We start from the raw sequence: 12266 nt of genomic DNA on the forward strand, positions 1-12266 counted from the left end.
AGAAAGTCTCAATAAACTCCATGATAGTCATATTTTATAGTGGTGATGTTTAGAACCAGTGTGAAAATTAACAACAACAAAACCCCCAAAGAACCCTTCATTTACTTGAAGGCTGGCCAGTCATACATCCATACATTCTTTAGAAGCAAGAAAATAAGTATGTTTCATACCTGCAGCTGCCATGTGTTCACTTGTTCTGATCGGCTGGAATCCCACAAAGGGTATCTGCATGGATAATATTAAGCCCACAATATAGAAAGTGCTATATGCTACAGAGACAAAACAGGAAACAAGGGCAATTTACTACCACCATTAAGTACTCCAAACATAAATATACACACAGCATGTGCTTTTAGCAATGTTTTAGCTAAACTTATTTTAAGAATAGAATCTATTTGAAACATATTTGATGGTTAATCATACATTATAAGCCATGAAATTCTTTCTGCCACTTTCACTACTTTTTTTTTTTAACAAAATATCCAGAGCAGCTTAGGAGACGGGTGTTGTTTTCCTCTCCCCAAAACGGAATCAGGTTTTTTTTTTCAGTCTGTCATTCATAATTATTGATGTGACCCAGGAAGCCATGTAATAAATATATAAATCCAATAAGTAAACACCATTCCTATTGGCATTAATCCAAAGCCTGCATGACCCAATGAATACTTATCATCACATGTAATGGCTGCTATCGTCTCAAAAGCTCTCAAGTCGTCACACCCCTTTCAGTCTCCTAACACTTTCTGTACAGTGCTTAACCAGTTAGGAAAAAAAACCTTATGTCCGTCCACTAAGTTTTCTGTGATTAAAGAACAAAGTACACAGAAGTCAAGCCATAGAACAGGTCAGTCACTGAATTTACTGGGGTCTAATAAAGAAAATTCGCTTGCTCTTGGCATTGAATATACTACAGTATTCTTGACTCACATCAACCTAAATGTACAGGCAAATTGGGGAGGGGTTACAATTTGTATAACAGGTTTGTTTTTGCATTTAGGTGTTCACAGATCACTAACAGACAAGTTGATTATGGAGAAACTACGTGGAATCACTGTAAACAAAAATCATTTTGAAATGAAGTTAAATCTCATCTGAAATAAGTTAATGTGAAAACCATCCCATTTATAAAGCTTATTCACATGACTGTGTGAAGCACAGTCATTACTTAGCTGTTGACACATGAAATGCTCTATGAGGAAAAAGACTGCATGAACACTGTCACCGCAACGCACCCGTGTGTGACACACGGTGCAGCTTCACCCGGCTCTGCTGAGGAAGAGTGCTTATTTGCTTTTAAAAGAAGCCCATCTACAGAAGGTAAATTATGGGCTAATGATTCAACTGTTAAGTCGCCTTTCAGGCTGTCTGATGAGAGATGACCTCCGTATTAGAAAACAGTAAGAAGCACAAGTAAATTTAACAGGAAGGACCAACATATGTGAATAAAGTTTCTGATGACCTCAAGCTAACAGAGACCTGGTTGCTGAGAGAAGGCTGGAGAAGTAACCCATCCAATGACGGACTTTCCAGGCATATTAATGTTGGTATAGAATTACCCTCAATGAGATACTTGAATACAAATACAGTAAAAAGTTAAGTAAATGTAAGTAAGAATTCTATGTCACATATATTTGAACTGTCAACCGATTTCTTTAATGGGTTTTCTAATATCAACACATTTCTTTTACAAACCAGCGTTTATAGGCGCTCAAAGACTTGCAGGGGCAGAATTAGAGAAAAAATGGTAACAAGGTCATTACATGATCTCAAACCACTACTTAACAACAAAGTTGGTTTCCTCACTACGGAATGAGGGATTTGTACGAGATTTGTAGAGCCCCCTCCAATGACAACAAGCTAAGATTCCACAATCAACAGGCCTTTTAGACACCTAGAGCCGAGAAATTAAACCCCAGACAAATACTGAACACACAAAGGCACAATTAGAACGGCCAAGCCTGAGAAAGCCTTATGTCATTTACGTATTTTAATTATAGTTAAGCCTAGTTACGTCCAAACACTCCAGTCACCTCTGAGGCTGGATTTCTTTCCTATAAACACAAATGAACACTGACTGTTGAAACACTGCCACAGAATTTGGATTAGAGGTGAAAAATGGCACACGTTGAACAAATAAGTGAAGTCTCTTTTAAAAACCTGAGGTCAAAGTCACATACAATCATTTTAAAGTAAACAATTTAAGGGCAGGGCAGTTGGTACATTCACAGCGCTGTGCAGCCACTGCCTCTCTGGAGGACTGAGGACTGGAGTCCTCAAACATCTTCATCACCCCCAAAGAAAACCCAACACTCACTCATTAAGCAGTTGTCCCCATTCCCTCTATTCCAGTGCGAGGCAAACAAATCTGCATCTGTCTCCATGGTTTGTTCTTAATTGTAAAGATAATACATTATTTAAAAAAACAAAAACAAAACCAGGAAAGAGTGAAAGTTTCTAGCCTGTTTACTTCCCATTAAGTCATATTTTCCAGAAATAATCACGTGGAGGCAGTGTGGACAAACACACATACATGGTGGGTACCCACATCATATTCCATCACTTGCTCGGAAGCTCAATGAAGCTTCCCTCTCAGGAATTTGCTCAAGTTCATTTCCAGGCATATTCAAAATGAGAAGATTATTCTTGAAGAAGAATATTCTCATTTCAGTAGTTTTATGCAATTTTGCTGAGACATTTATGGTCATTAGTAAAGAAGAAAACACTTTATACATAAGTAGATGTGCAAAAGTTCAAGTTAATATAAAGAGTGATGGAAATGAGTTTAAGAAAAAGAAATTCAATCTCAGGAGACACAAAAAAGGTCAGGTGGGACTTTGATTTTTAAACATTACTTTGTAAATACAGGTTACTGTCAAACATAGCTGAACAAACAGACAAGTTCTCAACAATATTTTACCTAAGAATATTCCTCTATCCAAATAAACCTCATTTATACCTACTAATATGGACCAATGACATGAAAGCTGATAAATGTGACATACGCAATAATCCAAAGATAACTCTTTTCTCTTAAGAGGACTAGATTCGCACCTCCCCTGTTTTGATCGCTGATACTGAGATGTTTACACGAGGGATAGTAGCTCTTCTCTCACGGTACTCTCTACACACAGATGAACCTTTACACAGGTAAAAAGAAATGACAGGCTCAAAACAGAGTCACTTGGTGCTAAAATCAGGACTTAATGCCTAACCCGAACTGCAGCTAACCCCCCCCCCCCAACCCTGGAATGTAGTCCTAACCCGTCTGTGTGGAATTTTTTGGCCAGCACCAATGAGCTAATTCTTTCTATCCCCACCCCAAGAAAGACACGGTAATCTGCCACACAGATCCTCTCCACCCCCAACAGGTAGGTAACCTAAGTCTGAAATTCTATTTAAGAACTCCTTGTCTTGCCTTTAAGAGCCTCTCCCCTTGTCCAGCCCTCTGGGCTCCTTTCTACTTGCTAGATGCGATGCCCCCCCCAATTCATGAATCGTTAATAAAGCCAATTAGACATTTAAAAGTTTACACCGCTGAATTTTGTTTTTTAACACTATTACATTCAGGATCGCCTGCCAAGTAATACAAAACGTAAAATATCACAGATCCATCTTGCTTAATACTGCCCTTCTCCCTGAGCCTGTAACATTAGATACACATCTCCATACCTCAACTTAAGTCCCATTTACAAACCCATGCTTTAAAACACAGAAAAGAGGTAGATATGCTTGAGCATTAAGAAATAGTGAAGTAACTCTCAGTTCTTAAAAATAAACACAATCTCCACTGCAAAGTGGAAACATGTTTTTCTCCAGTCTCTGTACCATAGCATCTCTTTAATTAATTCATTCAAATATTAAGTTTTTTGTCTATTATGGTCAAGACATGCTAAAAATATAAAATCTTATTAAGATCAGTCCTATCCTCTAAGAGTTGGATACCTAATTGAGAAAACCAGAGATGTACGCACATAACCACAATACAAGGAAGCAAGTACCTGTGACACTGGTGGAAAAGCCCTGCTCCATGGGAAGTCAGAGCGAGAGAGTTCCCCTTGCTGACGAGAGCACCGAGGGGGCGGTCGGCACCACCTGCACAGTCCCTCACGTTCCCAGGAGACCTCAACAACACGAACACGTATCACTCATTCTCCACCAATTCTTCCTACGAACGCTCGATGAAACTTGACCAAACTACTCCCACATCTCTTACAACCTTCTACCCATCCACATTAACTGACTTTTCCTACCTTTTAAACCAGAAGAAGAAAGCTTTCCACCAAAGTAGTGAGCTCTGAGAAAGTGGACAACACCAACAATGTTGTAAATCACTTATTACATCATGAAAACGTTACCACACTGCCATCCTGTGGAAGTACAGTTACTGGCACTCACTACTGCACCTCTCACTTCCCATGTGACAGAATTCCCCAAAAATTACCATTAGGAAGTCATACACAAGGTCTGTTGTTCTGTTTGATTATTGTCTGAGTACTCTCCAGGAGTGGAACCTAAACGTCTCACTCTTACTTATTTTCCCTCCACCAAGGGTAAGGGGTGGGACCAGACTGATACAGAGAAGAAATAAACCACTGTCATTGACTTAAGGTGCACAGATCAACTGTTCTATAAAATAAAACATCTGATTTGAGTTCCATAGAAATTTTGTTTTCAAGGAGCTTCTGCTGTTCCCCAAGCTAACCTTTAAGTACCTTCTCTGTTCCTGACAAAGTATCATAATTTATGCTGACGGGACCCTTCGTGCTTTTCAATGACTGCTGTACTTCCTTCTACTTACATAAGGTTAGAAAAAGTTGTGTGAGTATCGTATTTCCGTTAACTGTGATCCACTTTAGGATTTCTAAGCTGCTGTTTGCTTTATCTCCCGGTTCATATTCCTTTGCCAACCCCTTTCTCTCTCAGCCAAAATAGTACTCAGCATAGTAAGAAAATACTTTAAATTCAATTTTGCTTTATTATTAATAAATATGATTAAAGGCATGTAAGACTGTTGAAGCCTTTGATTAATAAAGATATGTTACCATTTGATTACTGTGAACCTTGGTAAGTAAGCAGGGTGAAAAATAGTAAGAAACTTACATGAATTAAAGCTTATAACCCCCTCCCCCAAAACAAACAAACAAAAACCTCAAGGATTCTTCTTGACCAGTAGAGAGAAAACAGAATGACTAACTTAACAGATATGCATAATGAGAAAAAGAATTTTTATTCTTCAAGGACGCTGCTCATTATAAACTACGTAGGGAATTTTGCTCATCATAAACTATGCAGAGAATTTTATAAGCTCTATTTGTAAAAGCAGCAAGAAGTGACTTTTCAAAACACTTGAGTGGAGAGACACTTAATTGCAACTTTTAAAAATAGCAAACATATTTCATACTGATACCTAAAATGAAATCAAGGATAGTATCGCAGAAAGAAACAACAGAGAAATATAATTTAAAAGTATTAGATGGTGCCCCTTGGTAACTAAACAGAAACAAGGAGGGTGGGGTGGACAATCTGTACACTACAAAATTATATAGGATATTTACTGATCTGCCTGCATACACATCCACAGCATCCCTAACCCGTTTTATTTTTCTACTCTCTGAAAAGGTCTAATAGTTCTTATTTTCTCAAAAGCCAACCAAAGTAGTATTAACTGTATGCTTTTCTAAAGTGACGAGACAGATCTACTCACCAACTGCAAGTCTTCCCTCTATGGTCAACTTCCTAGATCTTAGTGCTAACACTCAAGGAGCTGGTCACTGTTCATGTTTTAAATTTTAGGAAGAAAATACTCCCATTTGACCTCTTTAACAGTGGATTTATCCAGCCACTTGTGACTCTCCTTTAGTTCTTCTTCTGCCTGATTCAGGGGCATTTCACAAAAGTCTATCCTTCAATCTTCTCCCTAACATCATCCGGACCCCAAATTTTTAAAATTAAACAAAGAAACTCTTAGTTCCTCCCCATAATCAATTAACTTAAAATTTTTTTTCCCCTTGTAACAGTTTCAAAACAAAAAGCCAAGAGCTACTGTTTAATCTGTCATCTTCTTTTCTGGATCCCAATGATTATTTACAGTGTTTTCAGGTTAAAGAGGCTGCTGTATTTCAACAGTAAGGGATCTGTTTATGTGGCAGGCATACAAGTTACAGTAACTTTTTGCATCATGGGCTATGGAGCCAAAACATCTAAGTTCAGGCATCAGCTCTATTATTAGCTACACGATCTTGAGCAGATTATGTCTTCTCTTGTTTCCTCATCCCTAACATGAGGGTAGTAACACTATCTATCCTCACAGTGTGATTATGAAGATTAAATGAGTTAAAATACAAGAAGTTAGGAGAGTTTGTGGTGTATATGAACTTGATGTATACATACGTGCTATTTCAGTGGTGATTGTTATAAAGTATGCTGAAATGGCTATAAGTGTAATTTATATACTACAAATTTTTGGTTTTAATTGATATAATCAACACTGAAAACATCTGCCCTTTTAAAATGCACCACTGAATTTATTTATTTTTATTAAATTCACAAAGTTGTGGATAGCACTATCACCTCTAATTCCAGAACATTTCCTCACCCCCAAAAGGAACCCTACACTCATTAACAGTCCCTCTACTCCCCAAACCCCTGGCGATCATTAAATCTGCCTTTTGTCTCCTATCTGCTTGCTGCCTTTATGGATTTGCCTGCTCTGGATATTTCATACAGAAAGAATCCTACAACATATGTCCTTCTATGTCTGGCATAATGTTTTCAAGGCTCACGATACAGTATGCATCAGAACTTCCTTCCTTTTTATTGCTGAATAATGCTCCACTGTGTGCACATACCACACTTCATCCACTCGTCAGCTGATGGACATCGGGCTGTCTTCACTTTCTGGCTATTATGAATAGTGAATGCAGCTGTTAACGTAAGTTTTTGTGTAAATATACATTTTCGATTCTCTAGAGTACGTAACTAGGAGTCTAATTGTAGGTCATGTGGTAACTCTATGATTCAAGTTTTTGAGAAACTGCCAAACTACTGTTTTTTAATCAAGTAAATAAGCTTCGTGTCTTTCTGTTACTGCTTTCCAACAACATTATTATAATGAAATTGTATTACTTTACTAAAATACTGATTTCAGATCACAACTTCTCTCTGATTAATTGAACCTATAAAAGCTCTGTCTCTAGCATGGAAAATGAGCTCTAACATTTGAGACACCACCTATTGTTAAGCATCTTACTCAAAAGATGTGTTTTAAAACTTGTAGAGCAAATTAAAATTTTGCAGAGAAAAGACTCAGTCTATGCTGTGATCTGAACGTCTGCATCTCCCTCAAATTCATACTGTAGAAAACCTAATGCCCTAGGAAATGGTATTAGGAGGAGGCCTTCGGGCGGCGATGAGGTAACGAGGGCTTCAGGCATCAGCATCCTTTTAAAAGAGGCCCCAGAGAGCTTGCTCATCCCTTCCACCATGTGGGGATAAAAAAGGTACCAGCTATGAACCAGGAAAGGTGCCCACATAAGAATGTGACCATTCTGGTGCCTTGATCTTGGACTTTCTAGCCTCCAAAACTGTGAGAAAATACATTTCTGTCGTTTATAAACTACTCAGTCTGTGGGGTTTTATTATACTAGCCCAAATGGAGTAAAGACAATCTGTTGTATATTATACAGAAAGAACTTTCAAAAGTTTATTAAACCATAAAGAATGCTCCATCTCTGACATTAAGATGAATCTGAATAACGTGTATATGTGAATGTCCATTCCCCTAAATTTAAAGAAAAAATGGTTGACAAATCTACACTAATTTCTACAAATGAAACAAAAAAAACTCGTCAAAGGAAAGTTGCTAACAACTTAGGTAAAAACGCCTGACCCTTCTTATTAATACAAAATGCAAAATAAATGTAAAATTATTTTCACCTCCTCAAGGGTAGTACTGGCCAAAACAGAAACGTCTGTTCAATGAAAAGAATGTATATGAAACACCTCTTAGAAGCTGACAAATATCAAAATCAAACCACTTACCTATATAGACTCTCTTGCTGTATCTCTGCATTAGTAACAACACAAATACATGTAGTGGAATAAGGTTGATAATAAACACATAACCACCCCAAGCGGAGACCTATGAGTAAAGAAATTCTAAGTTAAATCATTTACATATTTGCTTTTTAAAATAGGTTAAGTTTTTTTCATGTTAATCTAAACATAATAAACAAATATAAACACTAGGATTATTTTGTGCAATTCTGAGAGATACCTAAAAATGGATTTATATAACCTGCAAATAACCTATTCCCTTATTTTTATTGATAATTAAAATTAATACAATCCCATAAATCCTATATGCTTTTCTACATTCACTGGAGAAATGGTCAAATTAAACTTATCAAGAACATTGAGAACATTATAATTTGTGAATTGGCAATGAAAAGACTGTCATGGAGACACACACTTTAAGAATATACATCACAAATTTTTAAAAGAAAAAAAAGCTTTTACTCCCCCCATTTTTGATGATAAACACATTGCAAGAAACTTCACTGAGAATAAGAACAATGGATATTAGCATCCGTCAACTCCACTAAAAGGAATACTCAGATGATCTGGATATGCCTCGAGAGCCTCAAAATAAAAGGTGTTATTTAAGGTATAAATTACTTCCTACCAATGGATTACAAATCAAGATCCCACTTTAACGTTTAGCCTGTATCACAAAGTTGTAATTCTATTATCAGAAAATCAGGTATGTTCTAGTCTGAGTCAATAAAGACTCTAAAGATTATGTTTATTCCAAACCAATAGAATTTACCAATAGAATTTATTACTTTTTAAGTACACTCAGTAATACACAAAAGGTCTGTCAAGACCAAAGTTCTTCCATGTGCTCTAATAACTAAAAGCTTTAAAGAACCATGTGTGCCAACAGTCACCTTAGGAGACTGTGTGCTAACACACGTATTCTAACAATGCTGCCCCTGTCTAAAATATCTCAGAACCACTTATAAGAAAGTGTCTTCAGTTTACAATTCACGTAAGAACATCAGTTTTACTGCTTCAGTAACATGCTATTTTTCACCAAAAACATTACTCTGAACTTCAGGCCTAACTGGAGGACTTCTGGTTCTTCCCAAAATTTAGGTCTAAACTTGAAAGAGAAGGGTTTGCTGTTACTGCGTACAACTGCACAGCATGTGCCCTAACCTTCAACTGCTTTAAAAGGGGCACGGATCATCTGGATGCACAAATCCCATGATGTCTGTTTAAAAAGCAAAACACAGTTACCTAAGCTTATCATTAATTTTCAGCACAAGACTACTAAAAAGGCTGTGCTGTGGAAAAGAAATGCAGGAGATTCAAGAGGTAACACTGGACCCCGATCTTAAGTAATCTGTTTAAAAATTACGTAAGTTGTTTACAGGTTAACCTAGAGAACGTGACCATTATTTGGGAAGAGCTGTCATTTGAAAATTTTTTGTTTCACTTGCTGCAAATATTCTATTTGAGGGGTTGAGTATAGCCCTCCCCACTAAAGCAAAGTCCATACAAGGAAAGGGAGGGGCAGTAATTAAAGAATACGTTTCACAAAAGTTAAGCTGGTGAAGACGGCAGGAGAAAGGGAGTGGAGAAGCAGCCCAGGCTGAGAAGGGAATGACGGGGAGCAGGAGTCGGTCCAGCTGCCACACACCTGTTAGACCTCAGGGGGCTTCAAATAGGAAATCTTACCATATAGAAATATGACAAGCAGCAGCACATCGTCCAAAACACTGACCCAGTTTTTACAGATTTTACCTAAAAAACAAACAAGCATCTGATATAATAAAAATGTTTATAAATGTTCTTGCTGAATGAAAAAATGGTAAATGTTTAGTAAACTTGTATTACAAAAAGTGAAGATTATTTAAAAAAAAAGTTCTGAGGTTACACAGATTTTTGAATCCACTTAATACACACATTTATAACCCTGAAGAGTAGCCAGGCATTTTAGGAACAGCTCTTTTTTTGTAGTTGTGTAGTCTTTAGTAAAACGAATCATCTCAAAAGGAACACATTATATTTTTCCATTTGTTGTATTTTCTATCTTAAAATGATTAATATCAACAAGTTGAGATTTTTAAGAATCAATGTGTTCAGTTAATCGACATTTTTATATAACTGGTTTACTTAGACATAACGCTTTAATCTGCAGCTTTTCTTCATTTGAATGTGATCATCTATAACTCATATATAATTCTGAGTATCCATTTTTGAAAATTTATAATCATCTAGAAATTTTCAGATACCACGATCAATATTGTCAATAAATTTATATTCTTAAAATAATTTCTAGAAGACCTAATGATATATCAGTAAAACTCTCAATTATTCTGAACTGGAAAGACAATTTGCAGTAAGTGAAGGTTCAGAAAGTTGACAAATCTCTATTGTCTTAAAAAACTAATCAAGAAATAATTCCCAATATGTTCGTCTGTAAAAGCAAAATATATTAGCGTCTTCAGAAAACAGAATTTAAAATTTTAGAAACAGAAGCTCTAAATACTTATGCCAAGAGCAAAGGGTCATGTTTAAGATGAATCCAGTGAGTGTACTAAAGAAATGACAGACGTAAATCCCATTACAAGCAATTCTGTATTACGAGAGTTACCTCCATGTACTGATAGGAAATTCAAACTTAACAGTATTTTATAGAGCTTATTTCATGGAATTCTTTACTTTTAAAATGGGCTTCTATTAGCACACTAAAACAAACACAGGTGACACCCACCACTTAAGAGATGTATGAGACTGACTTCTATTAGACTATGAAACACTGCTTTGCATGCAATATTTTAGTATACATGTATGACAAAATACACTCTGCTCTCCTCCCCGAAACCACGCTGATTTTGAAAGAAGGGCTAAGGTTTACCTGTGGTAAAATAACAAGGGGGGTCCTATTCTTAAGTGTGAATAGGGAAGGGAGTTTATTAAAATATTGAAAAATTTAAAAGTGAGATTCCAAGGCAGTAATCATTTTACAACTTTATTCATAATTATAAAAGCCACCAAACTGTACACTTCAAAAGGGTGAATTTTATGATACGCAAATTATTTTTCAAAAAAGTTTGTGCAGTGCAGCTAAAATAGTGCTTGAGGGTAACCTATACCTTTATGTGCTTGTATTAGAAGAGATGATCTCAAATGACTAACTTAATAATCTAGAAAAATCAAAGTAGAAACTGAGAGAAATAAATGAAGACCTAAATAATGAAAAGACAGACCACATTCATGGATCAGAAGACTTCATATTAAGATAACAACTCTACCCAAACTGTCTATAGATTTAAGGTACTTCTCATAAAAATCTCAGCTGGCTTGGGTAGATGTTGATAAGCCAATTCTAAAATTTACATGAAGCAAAGGATTAAGAAGAGCCAAAGTAATTCCAAAAAAGAGAACAAGTTAAATCACCCATGCTTCCTGATTTCAAGACAACATGGTGTACTGTCTAAGGACATACACAGAGATCTCAATAAAACAGAAGAATGCCAAAACAGACCCACACGTCTAGCAACCTATTCTGACAAGGCTGCCAAGTTGAGTAATTCAGCAGAGAAAGGAGAGTCATTTCAACAATGATTTTCGAACAATGGGACATCAACATTCCCGTAAAAGAGAACCTCAGCCCTTTTCTTGTACCACAGACCACAATCAACGTGAAATGGATAACATACCTTAATGCAAAATCTGAATTTTCTAAAATTTCTAGAAGTAAACACATGAGAAAATGTGACTTTGGAGTAGGCAAAGATTTCTTGGATGACACACCAAAAGAAAGATTCGTAAAAGAAAAACATGATAAATTGGACTTCATCAAAATTAAAAATTTCTTAGATATTGTTAAAATAATTAAAAGACAAGCCACAGACTGGGAGAGAATGTAAAATATCTGACAAAGGACTTACTTCCAGAATATACAGTGAACTCATAATTCAGTAATAAAAAACCAAACCACCAAACCAAAACACGGGCAAAAGGTTTCAACAGACATTTCACCACAGAAGAGTAGCTTCAGGATATAAGCACACGAAAAGATAATCAAAACTACTCACTAAAGAAAAGCAAGTTAAAACCACGAGAGACTTCTATATACCTATTAGAATGGCTAAATTTTAAAAACATGAACAAACTATGTGCTAGTGATACAACAAAGTAAATAAATGCAACTCTTCCTACTTTGGTGGAGGGAATGCAAAACGACAATCACTTTG

The 12266-nt window shown here is 36.3% G+C and overlaps 1 protein-coding gene across 1 annotated transcript in view; it reads right to left on the reverse strand.

The window, feature by feature from the left end:
• Positions 1 to 12266, reverse strand: part of STT3B (STT3 oligosaccharyltransferase complex catalytic subunit B) — an 82792-nt gene that overhangs the window by 18716 nt on the left and 51810 nt on the right. Inside the window, exons 4-6 of the mRNA XM_074345357.1 lie at positions 9742 to 9807; positions 8041 to 8140; positions 171 to 269 (exon numbers count right to left, since the gene is read on the reverse strand). Coding sequence (XP_074201458.1) covers positions 171 to 269; positions 8041 to 8140; positions 9742 to 9807 — 265 coding nt within the window. The remainder of the gene's footprint in view (positions 1 to 170; positions 270 to 8040; positions 8141 to 9741; positions 9808 to 12266) is intronic.

This window comes from Camelus bactrianus, chromosome 17, assembly GCF_048773025.1.
Source record: "Camelus bactrianus isolate YW-2024 breed Bactrian camel chromosome 17, ASM4877302v1, whole genome shotgun sequence".
Lineage (NCBI taxonomy): Eukaryota > Metazoa > Chordata > Mammalia > Artiodactyla > Camelidae > Camelus > Camelus bactrianus.